Here is a 24289-nt window from a genome sequence, read left to right as displayed (position 1 = left end):
AGTAAAATAAACAATAACACAAGTCACTCTGGAACCTCTATCAGTGGAATTAAAATAAGTTATAATTTTAAAAAAAATCAGCTACATACTGAGCTACATACAATAGGTACAGTACAGTACCTATTTATGTACATTACCAATGGTGAGGGGGGAGTATTTCCTATTTGGCTGGAGGAGGATTAAGTTGTTCTGGTGCTGTTTGGTCCAATGTGGACTGCCTTCCCAAAGGAGGGAACCTTTGGGAAGGCAGTTCACATTGGACCAAACAGCACCTGCACATGGATTAAGAAAAAAAAAAATAAAGCAAACTTCCTGTTAGTTAACATAATTCTTATTCTCCTGCCTGTACAAGATACCAAAGACATCTTCATGATAATGTTCATTATCCTGTAATATAAAATAAATTAATTAGACATGCTAGTGATAAATCATATATATATAAACATTACATTACAAGAGGATTCTGAGATATTTAGTTTTGTTTTACAGTTTTTACTTAAAATAAAAATTTATTTAAATATTGGTATATTAAATGGACTTTAAGCACCAAAGAGTACATTTATTAATGATAATGCTGTGATTATTCTAAATCAAGGGTGGGCAACCTTTTTAAATAGTGGGCCAAATAAAATATCTAAGGTACACTCGGGCCAAATTTTTTTTTTTTTTAGCTTTTCATAATTTTTAGGATTATTAAAAAGGTGTATAATGAAAAAAATTGTTATAAACGTTTTTATTTTATTTATTGTAATATTTATACACACTAGTACATATAATTAATTTTATTAATAACAAAAACAAAATAAAAATTCAAGATAAAATTACAAAAGTACAATTATATAGTGTACAATTATAAAAAATTTAAATTGGAAATTATTATGATTTTAAAGATTTTATAAAAACCTTAATAATCTTAGATTTTTACTTAGGCATTGTGATAAATACTTTCATAAAAATAAAACGCTAAATCCTCTCAAAATTATTTCCTTTTATCTGTTGGTTATTCACTGACATTTGCCATTGAAACGCATGATACACTTGCACTGCAATCACAGTCTGCACAGCTGAGAGTCTGGGAACCACGACTGATTGCATGCGAAGTCTGTGACTGCTTACCAGTGTTGCTTGCTTACTGTTTGGCAACACTGCTGCTTACTCAAGTCGTCATATATGGCAAAATTCAAATAATTAATTAGATGTCGTACAATAAAAATGTTAAAAACAATCTAATAACAGCAAATATAATAAAATTTACAATAAACATAATTTCATGATATATATTCTTCAATTGGCTGTTTATTGTATATATTTTGAAAATGACCATGGGCTGGATTACGCACGTTTGCGTGTTGGAGTTGGCCTGCGGGCCAAAGGTTGCCCACATCTGCACATCTATCCTACAACTGCATTTATTCAATTTGAATTTATGCCCTCTCAGGTGATTATTCTGAGCAAAAGGAAGAATTCTATCAACATTGAGCATGCTCAAACCATTCAAAGCTTTATACACCTCAATCACATTGCCTCGCAGGTGGCTAGTCTCCAGACACTGTAATTTGCAAAATTTAAGTCTTTCTTTGTAAGTTATTAGTTAGTTATTTGGTTTTTAGGAGCATTAGCAACTAAGGTCATATTGCTCTGGGATATGCAGTGGTCATTCCCTGACCTTTCCACATCCTCCGTATTTGGTCAAGAAGCGTGTGCTACGCACTGCTGCTCCTTCCTACACGGCTATGGAGGCGACCCTTTCTTCGTAAGAGCAACCCTTTCATTCCATTCAGTAATCTTGTTGCCCTTCTCTGTGCTAGTTCCAGCAGCTCTACATCCTTCTTAAAATGAGGCCTCCAGACCTGTACACAGTGCTCAAGGTGTGGCCTGACCTTATACAAGGAGATAGTCACCTCCTTATCCCTGCTAGAAAAATTCCTGTATATCATTGACAAGACACCATCTCGCAAACCATCTGCACTGCTCAGAAAACTTCATATCTGCCTGCACAATTACCCCAAGTCCTTTTCATTCTCTGCCACTGTCAGTGTAGTGCCACACAGTTGATACATTACTCTGGGGTTACTGCTTCCCATATGCAATACTTTACATTTGTCAATATTAATCTTCAGTTGCCATCTCTCTGCCCATCTGCTAACCTTTCTGGATCCTGTTGCAGCAGTGTACTGCCATTAGTGTCATTAACAACCCTGCCGACCTTTGTATCATTGCAAACTTGGACATTAAGCCTGAGATACCATCATCAATATCATTAATAAATACAGAAAAGAACAATGGACCCAACACTGAATCCTGGGGGACTCCACTAATAACATTATTTCAAGAAGAGCAGTGTCCATTGAATACCAGTGCGCCTTCTTCCACTCAACCATCCCTTTACCCATAGCAGCAATTTGCCACCAATACCACATTGTTCCAATTTGTGCAGCAGTCTTCTATTTACCCCCCAGAGGCTCACATCTGGTGAGTATGGACGTAGCACACCCATTTCTTCTTCTTCTATTTCTGACACTCTCTCTCTCTCTCTCTCTCTCTCTCTCTCTCTCTCTCTCTCTCTCTCTCTCTCTCTCAGGGTAACTCAGAAATTTTTTTTTTTTTGGCTGGTGCAGCATAAGCCTGGCACCTCCATAGCCAGGTAGGCAGGGCAGCAGTGCATAGCGCACATGCTTCTTGATTAGGCCGGGGTTCGAGCCCGTGCCCACCAAATACGGAGGATGCGGAAAGGTCAGGGAATGACCACCGCATATCCCCGGAGCACTATGGTCTTAGTTGCTAATGCTCCTAAAAGCCAAAATAACAACAATAACAGCAGCATAAGCCTTAGGCTTCCCTGCACTACATGTGGCTAGTAATAATAATAATAATCATGTGCAACATTATCAAAAGCTCTTCTAAGATCCAAATATATGATATCAAAATTATTCTTTGCATCCAGTTCCTTTGTGACCACATCATAGTATCCAATCAAATTGGTCAGACAAGACTTCCCTTTAACAAATCCATACTGTTTCCGAGCTATAACTAAAGTCTTGTCTAGATGTTACTGCAGTGCTTCTTTAATCAGTGCCTCCATCAATTTCCCTAGAACAGAAGTTAAACTAACAAGTCTGTAATTACTTGTGATGCCCTTTGATCCTCCTTTGTGAATTGGGATCACATTTGCACATTTCCAGTCCATAGATACCTCCCCTGAGTCAAAAGCTCTCATAATTATGGCTAAGGGTTTGCTTACTTCCTTTGCTGCCTCCTTTAATATAACTGAATAGATCCCATCCACCCCAGGTGCCTTTCTTATGTTTACCTTCAACAATTTCTCCTTCACTTTGCACTCAGTTATTACAAAATCATCTAGCTCACTGCCAGAGTTTAATTCACCTCTGGCATTCCAGTCCCTGAATAACTCCTCATGTGTGAATGCAGATGCAAAATACTCATTTAGTTTGTTAGCTTCCTGATCAGGATCAACAACAGTTGAACCATCGATATCAAGTGGACCAATCTGATTCATCCCCTTCCTTCTGGAGTTTACATAAGTAAAGAACTCTTTGCTCTTTTTCTTTGCTGTTTGTTTGTTTGTTTGTTATTTGGTTTTTAGGAGCATTAGCAACTAAGGCCATATTGCTCTGGGGATATGCGGTGGTCATTCCCTGACCTTTCCGCATCCTCCGTATTTCGTGGTCACGGGCTCAAAACCCGGTCTAATCAAGAAGAGTGTGCTACGCACTGCTGCTCCTGCCCAGCTGGCTACGGAGGCACCATTTTTCTTTGCATCCTTTGCCAATGATTTCTCATAATCTGCCTTTGCTTGCCTAACCTCCTTTGTGACTTGGTTACAGACCACCTTATATCTTTTGTAGGCTTCCATGTCACCCATTAATTTATTTGTATCCCATGCATTTTTATTCTCTGCCACATGTCTCATTAGTTCATCTGACATCCACTTAGGCCTAAACCTTGAACAATATTTCTTAGTTGGTATGAAAAGCCTAGTAGCTTCCAAGATTAATTCTTTGAATGCTTCCCATTTTGAATTTGCTGTTAGTAATATTATCAGTGGTTCCACTGTATAGAATTTAAATACTGTCTCAGACCACTGTAGTCAACTTTACGAAAGCAAAAACCCTTCCCTTAACCCCTGATGGTAGTTACCTCTTTGAGTAAATCCCACTTCAGAACACTGTGATCACTGCCACCTAGTGGTTCCTTTATCTGCAGATTCTTAATGCATGAAGAATCACTACTGATAATCAGATCAAGAGTATTACTCCTTCTAGTTGTCTCCCGAAAATGCTGCTGTAGAAAACAATCATCCAATAAATCTACAAAAGCCTTGCAAGTGTGTGAGGGACCCACCCACAAATTCCAATCAATATCTGGGAAATTAAAATCCCCCATTATAAGACTCTCTGATTTACCGGCCCACTCTATTTTCCTGTACAGTTTCTTATTATACTCATCAGAGTTATTAGGCCTATAACACATTCCTACTCTCAATTTGATCTCCCAATGCTTATGTCACACCAAACTGACTCGACACTGCACTGTCCAGCGATGTCAACTGTACTTCCTTGGATTTTGTGTGTTTCTTAACTAACAGCATAACCCCTCCTCCCTTCCTATCCTGTCTATCCTTCCTGTACACACTGTACTCCCCAGATTCCATTTCTGCATTCCTTATAACTGTGTGACACCACTTCTGATATCCCAACAATATCTGCCTTTGATGTTTTGAATAACACCTGAAATTCATCAAATTTATTTAGCAAACTCCTAGCATTGGTGTACATGCAAGTAAACATGCACCTGTTCCTATTCTTAGCTATCCAAACATAGCACATGTATTTATTTTTTCCGCAATGACTCCCAGCAGTCTCTGAAATTCCCTGCACCTTGTTTTCCAGGCTGCTGCTCATTCCAATAGAAGCAATACAAGAATCACTTTCACCTCTGGCAGCGACTACTGTTAATCTATTAATCTGTGTATTCCCCTTCCCAAGCTAGCAGTTTTCCGACCCACCTAACATTGCCTCGATAGTATCAGCAAATATTCTTGCACCCTTTCTATTTAAGTGTATCCCATCTCTGTAGAAGCAGTCTCCCCTGTTAACAAGCACAGACTTTTTTTATTCTCTCAATAGATGAGCCCTTGTTTATCCCTACAGGTGGTAATATATTTTGAGTTTATAAATTAATATTGAAAGAAGTTTAAGGAATTGAGTTAATCTCTCGACTTACTAACAACATCTGGAAATACTCTGCTGCTTTCTGTTCAGTCATATCACCAGCAAGCTGTAAAACATCATTAAGAGACTTGCGAACACTGCTTGCCATCACAGCATCTCCACAAACGTAAATGTGGCCGCCTTGAGAAATCAAGTTATGGATCAGAATGAAGTTTTCCCTTAAAAGGTCTTGAACATACTTCTGCAAATCAGAGAAAGAATGTTGATATTTAGTAAATTATCAGTAAGAAAATAACTATAACGAATAAACATATATAAATTCATGAAATGGATCGTCAAAAAAACAGAATATAGTGGAAAAATTTCTAGTGAAATAAAAGCAGATAGTATAGTACAATTATTAGTATGCCCTTCTTTTTGTGAAGTTACACAATACACTTCTTCATTGTGAATTAATTTAAAAATAACTAAATGCACAAGGCATAATACGCTAAGAGTAAGACTTTAATATCTATATAATATTGTTGTAGATAACCATAGATAACTCTTAAGAAACTATGATGGTAGTGTGGGAGGCATCATTTGCTCTGTATCTCATATTGTGCTCTTCCTTCACGAGTTGCCATGGTATTGCACTACCTCAAATAAATAACACTTCACTAATAGAGAAGGCTATTGTTACTTATTATCAGTGAGTACCACCACCCAGATGGCACCATTTCAAAGCTATTGGCCTATCATCAGTGGGTGGGCAGGTACCCTAGTATTGCAGATATGACAACCCAGATGTGAAGATAATCACACAATATGAGAGATGCCAAAAGGTTTATGTGATAATATTTAAAAATAACTAAATGCACAAGGTATAATATGTTAAGAGGAAGAGTTTAATATCTATATAATATCGGTGTAGATACACCATAGATATTTCAGAGACTGCTGGGAGTCATTGGGGTACAAGTAAACACATGGGTTGTGTTAGGGTAGTTAAGAAAAAGAACAGGTGCATGTACACTTGCGTGTACACCAATGCTAGGAGTTTGGTAAATAAATTTGATGAATTTGAGGTATTGCTCAAAGCATCAAAGGTGGATATTGTTGGGATGTCAGAGACGTGGTGTCACACAGATATAAGTAATGCAGAACTGGAATTTGGGGAGTACAACGTCTACATAAAGGATAGACAGGATAGGAAGGGAGGAGGGGTTATGCTATTAGTTAAGAAACACATAAAATCCAAGGAAGTGAAGCCAGCCGACATCGCTGGACAGTGCAGTGTCGAGTCAGTTTGGTGTGACATAAGCATTGGGAGATCAAAATTGAGAGTAGGAGTGTGCTATAGGCCTAATGACTCTGATGAGTATAATAAGAAACTGTACAGGGAAATAGAGTGGACCAGTAAATCAGAGAGTCTTATAATGGGGGATTTTAATTTCCCAGATATTGACTGGAATTTGGGGGCTGGTCACTCACACACTAGCAAGGCTTTTGTGGATTTATTGGATGATTGTTTTCTACATCAGCATGTTCGGGAGGCAACTAGAGGGAGCAATACTCTTGATTTGATTATCAGTAGTGATTCTTCATGCATTAAGAATCTGCAGATACAGGGACCACTAGGTGGCAATGATCACAGTGTGCTGAAGTGGGATTTACTCAAGGAGGTAACTACCATCAGGGGTAAAGGGAAGGGTTATTGCTTTCGTAAAGGCGACTACGATGGTCTGAGACAGTATTTAAATTCTATACAGTGGGACCAACTGATGATGTTACCAACAGCAAACTCAAAATGGGAAGCATTCAAAGAACTTTACTTGGAAGCTACTAGGCATTACATACCAACTAAGAAATATTGTTCAAGGTTCAGGCCTAAATGGATGTCAGACGAACTAATGAGACATATGGCAGAGAAGAAAAATGCACGGGATATATACAAATTAATGGGTGACGTGGAAGCCTATGATAGATATAAGTTGGTCTGTAACCAAGTCACAAAGGAGGTTAGGCAGGCGAAGGCAGATTACGAGAAATCTTTGGCAAGGGATGCAAAGAAAAACAGCAAGGAGTTCTTTACTTATGTAAACTCTAGAAGGAAGGGGATGAATCAGATTGGTCCATTTGATATTGATGGTTCAACTGTTGATGATCCTGCTCAGGTAGCTAACAAATTAAATAAATATTTTGCATCTACATTCACACTTGAGGAGTTATTCAGGAAGGGGAATGCCATAGGTGAAGTAAACACTGGCAGTGAGCTAGATGATCTTGTAATAATTGAGAGTAAAGTGGAGGAGAAATTGTTGAAGATAAATACAAGAAAGGCACCTGGGGGTGGATGGGATCTATCCAGTTATATTAAAGGAGGCAGCAAAGGAAGTAAGCAATCCGTTAGCCATAATTATGAGAGCTTCCTTGGACTCAGGGGAGGTACCCACAGACTGGAGATGTGCAAATGTAACCTCAATTCACAAAGGAGGATCAAAAGCTGACACAAGTAATTAAAGATCTGTGAGTTTAACTTCTGTTCCAGGAAAATTAATGGAAGCACTGGTTATAGAAGCATTGCAGGATCATCTTGACAAGAATTCAGTTATCGCTCAGACACAGCATGATTTTGTTAAGGGAAGGTCTTGCCTGACCAATTTGATTGGAAACTATGATGCATTCACAAAGGAACTGGATGCAGGGAATAACTTTGATATTATATATTTGGAACTTAGAAAGGCTTTTGATACTGTTGCACATGGAAGACTGCTGAGATTGGTAATCAATGGACACTGCTCATCGTGGACTAATGTTATTAGTGGAGTCCCTCAGGGTTCAGTATTGGGTCCATTGTTGTTTTCTGTATTTATAAATAATATTGATGATAGTATATCAAGCTTAATGTCCAAGTTTGCAGACGATACAAAGGTTGGCAGGGTTGTTAAGGACGCTACTGACACTATGCTGCTGCAATAGGATCTGGAAAGGTTGAGCAGATGGGTGAGAGAGAGATGGCAAATGAAGTTTAACATTGACAAATGTAAAGTACTACATATGGGAAACAGGAACCCCAGAGCAACATATCAACTCTGTGGTACTACACTGACAGTAGTAGAGAATGAAAAGGACCTGGGGGTAATTGTTTAGGCAGATATGAAGTTCTCTAAGCAGTGCAGACGGGCTGCAAGAGTAGCTCATGGTAGCTTGTGAATGATATACAGGAATTTTTCTAGCAGGGACAGGGAGGTGATTATTCCCTTGTATAAGGCAATGGTCAGGCCTCACCTTGAGTACTGTATACAGGTCTGGAGGCCTCATTTCAAGAAGGATGTAGAGCTGCTGGAACGAGTACAGAGAAGGGCAACAAGGTTAGTGAATGGAACGAAGGGTTGCTCTTATGAAGAAAGGCTTAAGTTTTGCAAATTACAGTGTCTGGAGACTAGGCACTGGCGAGGTGTACAAAGCCTTGAATGGTTTGAGCATGCTCAATGCTGATGGGATACTGCCTCTTTCTCAGAATAATCACCTGAGAGGTCATAAATTCAAATTGAGGAAAGACAGATGTAAGATAGATGTGCGGAAATTTGCCTCTAGCCAGCGGGTAGTTGGTTGGTGGAACAGACTTCCATCCCTTGTTGTGGAAGTTGATAGCCTAAATAAATTTAAGGCTCAGCTGACAGGTATTTCGGACGAATGGAGGGGTGAAGTGGAAGGGTTTATTTATTTATTATTTTTTTTTTGGCTGATGCTGCAAATGCTTGTTTTCTTGCATCATATGCCTTTACTAATGCTAATAGATAACGCTTAAGAAACTACAATGGTAGTGTGGGAGGCATCATTTGCTCTGTATCTCATATTGTGCTCTTCCTTCACAATGGGTTTCCATGGTATTGCACTACCTCGAATAAGTAATGCTTCACTAATAGAGAAGACTACTGTTACTATTGGCACCCAGACGGCACCGTTTCAAAGAAGGTCTTAAACTGGTCAGTAATTTAGGCAATTATTTTGCCAGACATGATCCAAATGAAGAACGTGCTGGGAATTTTTCACGTGAGCTTAAGTTGTTAATGTCTTCATACAGAGAATTATATCACGACTTATCTAAAGGCATCAACACAGCGATTAATAACTGAGTTCATGCCTAAAACTACTGAAACAACCAGTGGTACTTCTGTTCAAAACATGACAAGAAGAATTCCACAAGTTGAGGCGGACGTCGATGACAATAATACCATATCTAGTAGTTCTAGTGATATTACAGTCTCACGAAAACAAAAGCTTTCGAATTTATTGTCAGAAACTGATAGCAAATAACATAATTTTTTTATAGAATCCTTAGCAAACAACTGAAATGAATGTTTTTTTTTAAAGTTATTAAAATTCATTATATGTATGTGGGTTCTCCATGAAATGTAAATAAAAATCTTATGATCCTAACGAATTTAATGTTTGTTTTTTTCATTATTTCGCTTATATTTCGGGTTCGGAACCAAAACCAATCTTCACTTTTTCTATGGAGTCAGTAGTTCTTTTTACGCGTAATTTTTAGGAATGTATCTATCGCGTAAAAAGAAGTTTAGGTGTGTATATATATATTTTTTTTTTATTTCTTAATACTAACCTTTGTTTGGCCTGGCTGCCTTGATAATGCTGTAAATAAATGACTCAAAGTTCCTTTCCTGAGTAATGGTGAAGTTTCCTGACTATATATTTCATCAACTTTCGATTTTTGGCAGCCAAAGAAGAGCACCATCTGTCCAAAGTGTGGCTGATTCAAAAATGATTCACTTTTCATTTCAAAATCCCTCTGTTGCCAGAAACTTCTAAATGGAGCAATGCCACTACCTGCTCCTATCATAATGATAGGAAGCTGACTGTTTGGTGGCATTCGGAAGTTTGGAGCACTAAATTAAAAGAGAAATTAAAAACTTAATTGATCTTAACTACTAAATTAAACTTAATTACTAATCTAAAACTCAAGTAAATTCAGAGTGAAAGCTATAAACATTTTCCAACCTTGTACATTATACAAAATATATAATGTACAAGGTTGGAAAAGTCTCAATTTTGTATGTAGCAAAGAGTAAGCACAGTTTGTTACAAAATGCACCGATCTCACATTGTGAAGAAAGATACTACAAGTTGTCTTGATATCGCATTTCATATAAAACATGCTACGCCTAAGAAGAAGAATATTTCAATAGTTTACTAAGATTGCTTTCTCTCCTCTACCAGTTATATACATTGGAAGAGTGGAAAACTTTGCAAAATAAAATAAAAAACAAAACAAAAAAAAAAAACTAACAGGATATTCTGCAAATATGAGGAGACAAATTTGCCTCTGCCAGTTACTTAGGGAGTAGTGAGAAACTTAATAAAATATTAAAGCTTTTTTTTTTATTGTTTCTCACTTCACACTAATTTCACTAAAATTTCAAAATGTCACAATAATTAAGGAGCTCCCTAAATAAATGGCAAAGGAGACAAACTTGTTTTGACAAGTTTCAGAATGTTCTTTAGTGTTATTCACTTTATTTTATCAGTTTTTGTACTTTTCAAATGAAATTAGCCAGTAGAAGAGGTAAAACAGCTTCACTAAATATATACTGTCATTTTACTGCTTTCTAAAATCTTTTCATATGAACACAGTGTAGTGTAAGAAATCAAAAATAAGATACTGTTTTTAATAAATAAAACAATTATAACATACTGAACAGTTTTTGATAAGCAAGAAAAATATGTTCTTCAAAACAATTAGATAATAAGTCAAGATTGATGATGTTTTGCAAAAAAAGTGAAGTTATCATTATTATCATTATTAGCCATATGGTGCAAGGAAGCCTGAGGCTTTTGCTGCACCAGGCAAAAAAAAATCTGAGTTACCCTGTGTGAGAGAGAGAGAGAGAGAGAGAGAGAGAGAGAGAGAGAGAGAGAGAGAGAGAGAGAGAGAGAGAGAGAGAGAGAGAGAGAGAGAGAGAGAAGGGAATCACCAAGAAAGAGAAGAATGATGATATCCAGCTCAGGACCCTGGGTGTGCCAAGCCCATACTCACCAGATGTGAGCCCCTGGGATAATTTTGTTAATTGAATATTATGTTAGGCTAATTTTTAGATTACTGAAGAAAAATTGGTAGAGAAAAATTCAGCTTGTGAAAAGCAATGAACTTTAATAACAAATAAATGAAATATCAGTAGTAAGTTTCATGAATATTATGAGGATAGCAACCTGAGCTGTACTTCTCTGGCAACAAACATAACAGATTATCTAGGAGATCCTTTTTGATTATTTCTCATTGAAGGCATTCAATGAGAAGTAATCAAAGAGCACAAGTAATCATAATCAGCTGCCAAAGCAGCACGAGATATCCTGATAAAACAAGTATGCATGCTCAATATGTCCATAGAGTTGCTACTTCAACATGCTTTCAACTAGCTATGCCAAATCAGCAAGTTCATTATCATCTATGAAGTTGAATTTCTATTTGCTATGGCACATAAAAGGAATTATTAGTCCCAGGATCTCATCTCTTTACTTCCAACATGCCAGTGATTTGTTCCTGAAAACATATAGGTCTGCACAGCTGTGAAGTGTTAGTCTGGAAGGCCAACATTCTATCCCACCAAATTATTGTAATTCTTTCACATTGAAGAGACATTATTCATATATAAACTTTACCAAATGTATAATCTACCATATTTGTAATCTTCTGGCCTTACCGCTTTTACAAGAACATACAATTTGCCTAAGTGTATAATTTTCCAGTATGCAATAAAGATGTTCTCTCTCTATCTCAAATCATCAATAAAATAATAATGAAAATATCAAATGCTTCAGAGAGCATTTCAAAGGTGGCATTATATTCATTACTGCAGAATGCACCTGCATGCCACTACATATTTTGATTTTTCAGTATAACATTTTATACGTATTATTCTTTGTGTTCTCAATTAGTTGTATAAATATACACGCAAATTGTTAATATTATATCTGCTGTAATCAATATCTCCACAAGAGTATACTAATCACATTCATCAGTCATTAAAAAAAGACCTATGAGTGTTCACTATATCTTTTTTTCTAATAATAATATGCTATTATTGTATATAGCACATGGTAGACTACTTAGAATGAATATCACTGAATTCAGTAGTCACAAGTATATAGTGATAGTGCTATGGCAAAAATAACAGTTACTGAAAAAGCAGAGAGAAATTCTGTGAAACATATGACACACAGAATCTGTATATTTATTTAGAAAGAAAAAAAAAAAAAAACACACAGATTCACATTACCTGCAGCAAAAAGTGCCTTATTTAATTTAACTGTAAATATGTTATCTCTTTAAAATTATACATTCTTTTAATCCTTCAAAATGTGTCTTGTCTCTCAATATTTTTAGCTACAAAAAAGTAGCAGTAGAGATTTCATTGAGAGAGGTAAAACAACTCTCAACTTATGTTTGCAAGGAAATTCAAATCAGCCAAATACTTATTTGAAATAGAAAGATATTTATAAAGGAAAATATAAATAAATGTTTTAATCTTAATTTAGAGATTGTGGCAATTTCTAATTATTTTGAGATTTAAACTATGTAGACCTTATGAACTTTTTTTTTCCCTACTCAAACATCTGACATCTTAACAGTTTTTAGTAGAATAGTTTTATTGTTTTCTTACCTAATATGGCCACTGAAAGTTATGACCATGCAGGTTACTATAAGTGAGAAATAAGACATGCACACAGAGAAGTGTCATAATTATTTCACACTTTCATAGTTTAAGTTTTAAGTAAAATATCAGCTGTATAAATAAGAAAAAGTCACACACTTACCTTTTAACAAAACAGGGAATATCCATTTCAGGAAAAGAATTTAAATATGATGTGCAAACTCCATAGTGGAGGGACCTTTGTTATCTAGAAATACATATTTCACAATTAAACCTTCACTGAAGCCAAAGTATTTGTTATATTAATAATGCATATGTTATTATTTAATTTTTTATATTCAATGATCTATCACGTTTATGAAACTGTCATTAGAGGATATTTTTTCTATTAAAAGTTTTGATTTAAACAATTATATGCAAACTGAAAATCTAAATGTATTCAGGCACATCTTAAAATTGGACATTCAAATAATTTAAAGCACAGGTTTTATTATTATTATTATATTTTTGAAAATTTGACTCAAAAATTCTGGACGAGTGCTGTAAAAATCATTAATTTTAAATTGTTGTATGGTTGTTTTCTCAATTATCATTATTCTCTGCAGAATGCCAAAAATGGCAGGCCAAATTTCAAATGATATGATATACAATACACATATATATTAATCAGAAGTAGTGTGAAATTTTGAGAAGAGTTGACTAATTAGCTAACTAACAAATTAAAGGAGTCATACACAACTAAGGAAAACTTTGCTATAACTTTCCAAAGTAGTATGTTTACCAATGTCAGTCAAACTCATGCTGTTATATTAGTATTATCCATTACATATTAGTATTAGCCAGGAGAGCAAACTCATTTTTATCAATAGCATTGCTATAGACACAATTATAATACCCTGATACTTGTCAGTGTAGTTAAATACAAACAAGAACTTTTGAGAAGTATTCAAGCATTATTTTGATCCATATTTAATGATATGAATCAAAGTAATATATCTAGGGGGACAGGGGTAATATATCTATATTATCTGTGTCCCCCTTCTCACTAACTAGTAGTTCTCCTAAACCCTCAAGTCCTCCTCAATGATACTGGCATAGATCCTTGCACCACTTTTGTTCAAATGGAGTCCATCTCTATTGATAAAAATTTCCCACAAAATGAAAGCATAGTAACTATTACAATTTTAGTAAAAATTACTGATGATCAAAATCTTAAATATCAAAATATTGAGAATCAAAACTGGCATTCAAAATGCCAGTGATTTAAAATAGCAAGGTATTTAAATCTATCTGTTAAAAATCTATCTGTTAAATCTATCTGTTATTTAAATCTATCTGTTAAAAAAAAAATAAAAAAAATATATATATAAGCTATCAAATGAAATATATAAGCTATCAGCATTTTGACTAGTTCAAAATGCTGATAGCTTATAATGAGCTACAGTACTAATCAACTGCATTATTGTTACATAAATGTACATATTATTAAAAATTCAGTCAAAAAAATTTCAATGGAAGTTTTTAGAAGTTTCACAAGTGATCATAAGGTAAAAAAAAAAAAATCAAAGTTTTAATGGTAAAAACCATTAAAACAATATTATTATTATATGAGAGCCTAAACATTTTATTTTTTACACTAGTTTTGGTGAAATCAATCAATTTTTGCTCTTCTTTCTCTCTCCCTCTTCCTTAGTTTTTTTTTTTTTATTTTATTGTATTTTATCATTTTTTTATTTATGGAGGTATGAGAATTATAAATTTTGTATATTGGAAAAGCTTAACAATCACCCAATAATATTTCAACATCCTTAATGAGATGAATAAATGTGACTATAAACCATAATGACTGTAAACCATAATGAAACCAAAATATACAATACTCATTGTATTGTACTGTATTATGTGTTACTGTTAGTAGTTGTTTCAACAAAATCCTTTATTGTGTGTATATTAGTTGTACAGTATAGTTTCTTTCTGTTCAGGGTCAAGAACTCATCCGTGACATCCATCTTTTCTTCCCATTCTGCTCAGCACATAGATAACATCAGAGCTATTTTAAAGGTGTGTTGGAATAGCATTCCAAAACATTGTTTAGCAGATGTTAATATAACACAGTGGTTTTCAACTGATGTGGTGCAACAGCATTTCAGGGGTGCTACGTAATTTTGGTTTAAGTTACTTAATTTTTTTTTAAAATTTATATGTTTATTTCATTATAAAAAGGTGTACGGTATCTTTTTAATTTTATGGTGATCTATAATTGATGTTTACTTAGTACCTCTATATAAAGAATAATATTATTATATATACAGCATATATATAATTTGTATTATGAATTGTAATTTTGTTTATAGTTATATTATTGTAATAACTATCATATAACATATATTTTTTAATATAATATATATATATATATATATATATAATATTAATATGTGTATATATACATAAATAAAAAAATAAAAACACACATATACAGAGAGAGAATCAGATCTAACAGGCAGAAAATTGAGAAGGGTTGCCACAAAATAAAATAAATTACTTAGTGGTGCCATTATTAAAAAAAGGTCAAAAACTACTGATATAACAAAATATATATTATATACTGATGAGATTTACAAGGGGTGTTTGAAAAGTTCATGGCTTGAGTATGAAAGGGTAGTGTTACAGTGTTCAAAATTATCTGTACTTAATGTATAACACTTCAAATTGTAACCTACCAGAGGAAAGATGAACAAAATCAGTCACCATGCAGTCATCCAATATTTGAGAAAAAAAGGGACTAACACCAAAGGCAATTCATGAGGATATGGTTACAACATCAAGGAAGGATGCCACTTCTTATTCTATGGTTAAGAAGTGGAATTTAAATGAGGGAGGGAGATCCTGGAAAATGACCCAGGCAAACCTGCAATCAGCCAATATTTGGGGGAAAAAAAGGGGACTAATGCCAAAGGCAGTTCATGAAGTTATGGTTAAAACACTGAGGGAGGATGCCAATTCCTATTCCATGGTTAGGAAGTGGGCAGCAGGGAGAGAGAGCCGGGAAAATGGCCCACAACTGTGGAAGACTTACAACACCAATCATTCCAGAAGTTGTTGACAGTGTGCATGACCTGGCAATTAGTGATCAATGAGGTGGCAGTTCAGTGCACTACCAGTGTCTTGGCATCTCATCCAGTGTTGAGCTATAGCGGGCTTGCAAGAGACTATTGTTATTTTTTTTTGAAAATTTGCAAGCCATTGTTGAGACGATCATTTATTTTACAAATGAAATCCTGAATGCAATTATTGAGTATCCAGAGCTGAAAGGTGGGGTGAGCAGGGCCCCATCCCCAGCATTTTAATGGCACAATCGATCAGTTATGGATTTTATTATTATTATTATTAGCCATATGGTGCAAGGAAGCCTGAGGCTTATGCTGCATTTCGGATTTAATTACAGTCGAACCTCTATTTAACCAACTTCTTTATAGTGAATATTTTTGAATTCCCCTTGGTAATTACATTTAAAAGAGTTTCCGTTGAACGAAGAAAATTTCCATTTAACAAGCAGATTAGGAGAGACAACTTTATATGCATTGTTCTCACCTCTGGCCTTTAGGTAATTAGAAAGCATGAATTAATGGTGAAAGGGATTACATTTCACGATGTTATTTGTGTCCCTAAAACATATGCAGTCACATACCGAGAAGTCACGCTAGTCAATATATATATATTTTTTTTATGAAAACCCCAAACATGAGGGGTATTAGAACCTATGGTACTGAGTATTATAGGTTCTAACGTGCTTGGGTTGGAGGTTGAGAAGATGAAAGAAGATATTTGTTGACATTAGACTTGAGCTTCTGTAGACTGTAATTGTCAGGAAATACATATGAAGGAAAGCCGTTCCAGAAAACGGCAGTTGAATGAATAAACGAGAAAGATGAAAGGTTGGTTCTGTGAGTTTGAAGTTGGACAGTAGATGGATGTTGGCTGGTGGCAGCATGTGTTTGGACTATTTTGAAAGAGAGAGCGGGAATTATAGAAGCCAATTCAGAAGAACAGTGCTGATGGAAGTATCTGTAGAAAAGGCATACAGCAGAAACAGTACATCTATGAGACAAAGAGTAGAGGGACTCAGTTAGAGAGGAGTCATTAATTAACCTAACGGAGCAATATGGCCTTAGTTGCTAATGCTCCTAAAAAAAAAAAAAAAAAAAAATTAACCTAACTGCCCTCTTCTGAATGGAATCTAGAAGCCTGAGAGAGGTTTTGGGGGCACCCCCCCCCAGATGTGGGAACAATATTCCATGGTAGGATGGATATCCTATTTGTACAGAGTGAACAGCTGTTTGGAAGAAAATAAACGCAGAAAGTGAAAGAGAAAATCAAGTTTTTTAGATGCAGAAGAAGCAATATTTGTAATGTGCTTGTACCAAGAGAGATTAGAAGTCAGGGTAATCCCCAAAAGAGATATATCATTTTGCCTAGAAATCGGAGTGTCACCAAAGATAAGCATATGAGCAGAAGAATCCTTTTTTTGTGAGATATAAGACAAGACTGAGTTTTAGAAGGATTGAAATCAACTAAGTTGTCTTTGCCCCATTTGAGAATTACCTGGAGATCGGCATTTAAGGAATTTGTAGCAGATATACGAGAAGTTGAAGCTGATTGAGCAGGGCAAGGTTTCTCAAAATGGAAAGTGGAATGCAATGTGCTATCATCGGAAAAACTATGCAGGATAGGATTTCCAGTCAATGGAAGAAGGTCATTAATATACAAGAGGAAAAGAATGGGGAAAAGAACTGAACCTTGGGGAAACCAGCATTAGTGGAGAAGTTAGAAGACAGAGAGCCATCTACCATCACCCTTGGTGAGCGATCAGAGAGAAAACTGAATAACCAATTACAAAAAACAGTTGGCAAACCATAAGATGGAAGCTTGTTTAGAAGATCTTTATACCAAACATGATCAAAAGCCTTTGAGATGTCAAGAGCAACTGCTTGTGTTTCACTGAACTTTTCCATAGAATTTGTTCATAAATAGGTAACATAAGCCAGAATATCACCAGTGGATTGACACTGATGGAATCCATACTGGCAATCATTGATCAGATGGAAGGTTTCTAGGTAGTTTAAGAGTTGGTGGTTAATTGACTTCTCCATTACTTTAGAAAGAGTAGAAGTAATTGCAATGGGATGATAATTGAATGGGCGGGATTTGTCACCCTTTTTAGGAACTGGCTGGATATGAGCAGATTTCCAAGCAGAAGGAAAAATACCTTTGGAATAAGAAAGTGAAAAAAGGCGGCAAAGAACAGGAGTAAGTTCAGGAGCACAGGTTTTGAGAACAAGTGGAGAAATACCATCAGGACCTGGAGCTTTCTTAACATCAAGATTCGTCAAAATCTTTCTGACATCCTTTTGACGGAATACCATAGGAGGCATTGAATGGAGTTGGGAACAGTGGGAGGTGTTTTACCAAGATCATTAATACATGAGGGATCCACTTGACTTGAATTCACCCGAATATCAGTTCCATCGGTGTTTTAGACTCCCAGATAGCAAGTACAGCTTAACTGGCATATGTGAGAGAATGTCTGTGACAACCTCAAAGACCAATATGCTTTCCATAGCCAGTCAGAGGATTAAGAAGATTCCTGACATGGATAATAGTCTCTGGTCAACCTGTGTTGTGGTTCCCCTTTACTCCAACAAACAGGCATATGTTTTTTGGAGAAGTGAGTGATCCACGCCTTTCAGTAAATTTCTCCTATCTATGTTTACTTGGTCACAGTAATTAAATATCTGTGTGATTCTGACATTTTGCACAGTATTCAAAGAACTAGTGACAGTAGTAATGTGGGGGGAGGGGGATTGATGCAACTAAGATATTATATAAACTTTACAAAGATGAAATGTTGGCAGATTTTGAAACTTTGTCGAGGCTTTAAGTGTGCAGAAAATGTTCTAAACTATAATGGTGTACAGGCAATAATTAAAAAAAAAAAAAAAATGGTATCACCAATCTCCAAAAAACCAGCATAAATTAAGGATGATTGCTAAAGAACTTGATGTGGAAACCATAAAGATTCAGGCGTGTGTTCGTGCCACGATGGGCAGCTTGTAGCTTGATTATGGCAATTGCGAGTTGGAGGAATTATCTCGCTTTGTGCAAACATTTTGAATTAGAAGTTAAATATACCAGATTATTAAATCAACTTTTAAATATGGAATTTCTTAACCATTTAGCACTAATGATCGACATTCTGTAAGAGCTCTCTTACCTTTCAGAAGCTTTACAGAATCACTATGGTAAAAGCAGATAAATTAATTATTTGAACTATCAATGCTATTGCTAATTTTAAAAATTCTGAAGGGAATTATGAAGCTAAAATTGAGAGCATGGTGAAGTGGAAAGAATTTGAAGGAATCAAAATTGAAAGTAAAAAAATTACCTTGTGACAAGTTATTAAATGCATTGTTTTATCCTTAAAGGACGAGTTATTAATGCAACAGTGATTTTAAATTAAATAAAGAAAATAGCGACACCATTGAAAGAAATTTTAAACATATGCTACCCAAAATCTTGGAATATGAAAGAACTTTCGTCTCGGTGGCAAGACGGTGAAAACAGAATAAGAAATTTAAGTTTTCTGATAAAATGTGAAATAAAAATTAACGATTTTAGAGTTTTGTCAAAGACAGTTTATCTTTAAAATCGAGTGAAATTCCCTTTTCAATTTAGAAAGCCAGAAATATCTTTGAAACCATTGCGATTAGCAGTGCTGAAGCTGAGCGAGCTTTCAGTCGTAATGAATAGTATTGAGTGAATGAATGAATAATGTTGACAATTGAACATGTTGTAGATTATGATGTTGTTGTTATTGTTGTTATGGGAGTTTCTGGCACAAGGGCTACTTAGGCCATATTGTGCCTACCAAAGGCAGATTATGATGACCATACATCTAAATGGAAAACCATTGCTTCAATTTGATCTGGATTGGTAAGTCAAATCATTCCTCTACAATCAATCATCGCTCAGCTATTGAGCAAAGCAGAAGATCGACAACAAATATTAATAAAGAAAGAAATTGTATATGGCAATTTTTAGAATAAATTTTTCTTGAATATTTGTCTAATTTTTGTTTTATGTAATCTGTGATTTTTGTGTACTTTTTCAAGAAAGTTTGTTTTTTATGTAATATTTGTTTTTATATTATGTAATATTTTGTGAGTTTTTATGTTATTTTGATATGGGAAATATTTTATGTTATTTTTTATTTGAAATATTAAAATTTTATCATGAAAAAAATGTATACATTATATTTCCCTCGTTGAGGGGGAAAAAAAATGATGAATAATAAATGACATAGCTGCACCGCATGAGTGTGGCTTTGAAATCTTGGACCATCAGCCATATTCACCAGATCTAGCAGCATAAGCATTGGACTTTCATCTACTTCCTAATTGGAAAAAAAATATCTGGCTGGCATCCATTTTCTCACCAACAACTTTTGTGGAGAGTGCTGCAGTGGCTGCATTCATGGAGGCCTAAGAGAATACTTTCTTCACAACTGGAATCATCACATTGAAGCACTGGTGACAAAAGTGTATCGACTCCAAAGGGGACTGTGTTACCATACTCCTCAAATAACCCCAGGGGCACACATCTGGGCTGACCGGGCTAGCCGGGTGAGTAAAGTGCCTGCCTGGCAACCCAAAGGTCACGGGTTCGAATCCCACCTCAGGCTTGAATCAGAGTAGAAAATGTAAAAAACTTTGGGAGGTGCAACATGGCCACAGAAGCCGATGCGCCAACAACTAACAACAAAAAAAAAAAAAAAAAAAAAAGCACACATCTGGTGAGTATGGGCTTGGCACACCCAGGGTCCTGAGCTGGATATCATCATTATTCTCTTTCTTGGTGATTTCCTTCTACTTTCTCTTTCTCTCTCTCTCTCTCTCTCTCAGGGTGACTCAGAGAAATTTTTTTTGGCTGGTGCAGCATAAGCCTCAGGCTTCCTTGCACCATATGGCTAATAATAATAATAATAATAAACTTTTCATACTCAGGCCACAAATTTTTCAGATTCCTCACGTAATGTTCAAATAATAAAATATATTAGATGTCATTCTCATCACCACCTAAATCTGTACCTATTAATTAAGTCTCTGTACTTATTAAGTTCTTTGATCTCCTACTCTTAATATCATTAGTGCCAATGTCTACAACAATATCACCTTTTGTGCCCTTAAAAGATGATACCTGCTCTACAGCATCATCTACTTTTACCCCTGGCAGACATACCCTGGTCCTATTCAACCTATCCTTCTTGCACAATATATTTCCCATTTCCTCAACAATAGAGTCACTGACAACATCCACCTCCACTGCACTGTATAATGCTTCCCAGCCAATTAAACTGTCTCCCAAAAGTTTAATTTGCTGTGGAGTTCTAAAAGGCTAGTCCTAAAAGTTATTATTGCACCTTCCTTACACTGTATCTTATTTCTGGAATAAATTAATTATTCTGGAAACAACTGTTCCACTGCAGATCATTAACAGACATATGACACACAGCATCGCAGATGAATTTAATTATTCGGGTGGCCTAAAAATAATAGTTTTAGTTTGCAGATCACCCGCACTGATTTCAGTGATAATTACTATTTTGAATTACACTGATCAAAATCTTCTTCTAACTTCACTTATTTGGCATTTTATCTTCTGATGATTATTTATATCTTGATGGTTATTCTAATAACATATTTAATACTGTGTGTGTGTACATGTTGTGTGTGCCCTAGTTTCCTGATGGCAGGCAGAAAACTAGGGCACGCACGCACACACACACACGCACACACACACTATAGTCCAGGCAGTATGAGTTTTAATTGCTTTGTTCTATGCATTATTATACAATTTATTAATAAATAAATTATTACAATGAGGAGCTTAATTACTCTCTTTTATTACCACTTATGCTATTGGAAGAATGATTTTAAATTTTAGTAAAGCTATGAAGATGAATGTTCAGCCAAATTACAGTTCTGACCTAAAAGGCAGAAAAATCCAATGAGCACTGGAGGAGTATAACAGCTGCCACTTTGAATTATAAGGTAAACATAGATAAATAAGATAAGTGGATTGGTGATGGCTGGGAATTGCATTCTAGAAATTTTTTTTGTTTTGAAAAAAAAAAAAAAAAAAAAAAGAGCAGTGCATGTCATGTGGATGTTTTAGCTCTCATAGCATACAATACTTATATGCTTTGAGTGCTAAAATTTCATTGTGTGTTCCACATATTTATGCAGCACAGACTAGCACACCTGATGGTCAATTCAACTAGATATGAATGATAAAATTTTAGCACAAATTTGCAGAAGTTTTAAAAATTCCAAATTTAACTATGAAGCCAATTAGTTTTACAGTTTTTCTTTGTGAAAAAGAGAATAAAACCATGTTAATGTGGTAAGCAAGAGAATGGGTAAAAAAAAAAAAAAAAAAAAAAAAAAAAAATGGTGTCTCCATTGTAAAACTGGAGAATTTGTAGATATGCACAATTAATGAGTTATAATACTGCCAAACAATGTACACCTTTTTATAAGCACCCTGCATAATGTTTTAAAACATACAATGTTAAAAAAAAAAATTCTCCACCAGTTTTCAATTGATTACTTACCTTGTGTGCGATAACTCACAAGAGTCAGAGTTAAGTGTACCTCTTTGCAGTTAATTGCTGATGAGCTACTGATACTATAATATCGTGGTTGTAACAGAGGCAGCTGTGTAAGTAAAAATGATGGATTTAATTCAACAGATTTAAATTCTTCCAATAATTCAGCCAAGTTTGGGTATTTAAATCTTTTCCACTCTTCATAATCATCAATAACCTGAAATGAATATTATTTTATACATTTCAGTAAATTAAGTAATTCAGTTACTCACACATTTTAATAAATTTAATAAAATTTGTCATTTGCATTAAAACAAACTAATAGAATCCTCTTAACAAACCTAACTGAACAAATTTTCTTATGCTTTTAAAAATTAAAGGAAATTAAATACATTTTAATAAATTTAATAAAATTTGTCATTTGCATTAAAACAAACTAATAGAATCCTCTTGACAAACCTAACTGAACAAATTTTCTTATGCTTTTAAAAATTAAAGGAAATTAAATAAAAAAAAGTGAGACAAATGAATTAGAGAGATCACTCTGACTAGTCACATAGGGAAATTGTATGTATGAAAGAGTAGTGGAGAGGAGAGTATGAGAAAAAGTTGAAAGTAGGATGAGGGGAGAGCAGAGTAGCTTCAGAAAAGGCAGATAGACCACGGATCCAATTTTTGCTGCTAGACATATGATGGAAAAACATTAAGAGTATGGAAGGGATCTGTGCATGGCTTTATTCAATATTGAAAAGACATAGAGAGAAGAAGGGTATGGGAAGTGTTAAGAAAACAGGACATATGGAAGTCACTGACAGAGTGTATTAAATAAAAGTTTATACAGAGGGACTGAAAGCTGTGTGGAAACAATGGTTGGAAACACAGGCTGGTTTGAAATTAATAACGAACTGAGACAGGGTGGTGCACTTGCACTGCTACTGTTCATGCTAGTAATGGATGATATAGTGAATTCTGTGGAGAAAAGGTTTTGGACAGGAAAAAATGAGTGAGGATGTTTGCTGAAGATTTAAATTGTATCTCTTTGCTGAAGCAAAGAGATACAATTTAAAGTTTAGTGATGCTAAGAGTAATGCAATGAGAATGACAAGAAAGGAGGGGAAGAGAGAGAGAGAGAGAGAGAGAGAGAGAGAGAGAGAGAGAGAGAGAGAGAGAGAGAGAGAGAAAGAGAGAGGAGGGGATTAACATCTTAATTGAGGGAAAGAAAAGAGAAGTGGATAGTTTCAGATATTTAAGGATTACATTAGATAAAGGGAGAGTTGATAAGGAGATATGTAGAAGAGCAGATCAAGGAAGAATGTTTTATAACTGTGTAAAAGATCTAGTTTTCAGAAAGTAGGTAACTGAGAAGTGCAAAATGGTACTCTACAGAGCTTATTATATATCAATAATAACCTATGGATTGGAATCCTGGGTAATGTGGGAGAAGGATGCAAGCAATGGAAATGAAGTTGCTGAGAGATGTGTGTAGAAAGACCAGGAGAGAAAGTGAGAAATGTGGCCATTTGGGAGAGCATAGGAGAAGAACAATTACAAGAAATGATTTAAAGGAACAGAGTGAGATGGTTTGGTCATATAAAGAAAATTGAGAATAACAAGACTGCCAGAGAGGATGTTAGAAATGAAAATGCTGGGTAAAAGGCCGAGAAGAAGATGGCAAAAAGAGGTGAAGAGAGGCATGGAGTAAAGGAGTTCTTGTTGGGAAGAGCTGGAGAAACAGAGAAATGGGAGGAAGACGGAGCTTAATGGAGAAGACTCATTTC

The 24289-nt window shown here is 35.2% G+C and overlaps 2 protein-coding genes across 2 annotated transcripts in view; both read right to left on the bottom strand.

The window, feature by feature from the left end:
• Positions 1-315: 315 nt before the first annotated feature.
• On the bottom strand, positions 316-13077 carry LOC150085837 (nitric oxide synthase 1-like). The gene is made up of 4 exons (XM_090374714.1): positions 13011-13077; positions 9802-10084; positions 5245-5433; positions 316-387 (listed from the first exon to the last, which is right to left on the bottom strand). The coding sequence occupies exons 1-4, from the start codon at positions 13034-13036 to the stop codon at positions 316-318; spliced, it is 570 nt and encodes a 189-aa protein (XP_090230840.1). The 5' UTR covers positions 13037-13077.
• A 108-nt stretch (positions 13078-13185) lies between these two features.
• LOC150085836 (nitric oxide synthase 1-like) overlaps positions 13186-24289 on the bottom strand; it is a 44138-nt gene continuing 33034 nt past the window's right edge. The window contains exons 6-7 of the mRNA XM_090374713.1: positions 22518-22728; positions 13186-13232 (exon numbers count right to left, since the gene is read on the bottom strand). Of these exons, the coding sequence (XP_090230839.1) occupies positions 13186-13232; positions 22518-22728 (258 nt within the window). The remainder of the gene's footprint in view (positions 13233-22517; positions 22729-24289) is intronic.

The sequence above is a fragment of the Mastigoproctus giganteus genome, chromosome 5 (genome assembly GCF_048544385.1).
Source record: "Mastigoproctus giganteus isolate SK-2022 chromosome 5, ASM4854438v1, whole genome shotgun sequence".
Taxonomy (NCBI): domain Eukaryota; kingdom Metazoa; phylum Arthropoda; class Arachnida; order Uropygi; family Thelyphonidae; genus Mastigoproctus; species Mastigoproctus giganteus.
This window is presented reverse-complemented; position numbering and strand designations above follow the sequence as displayed.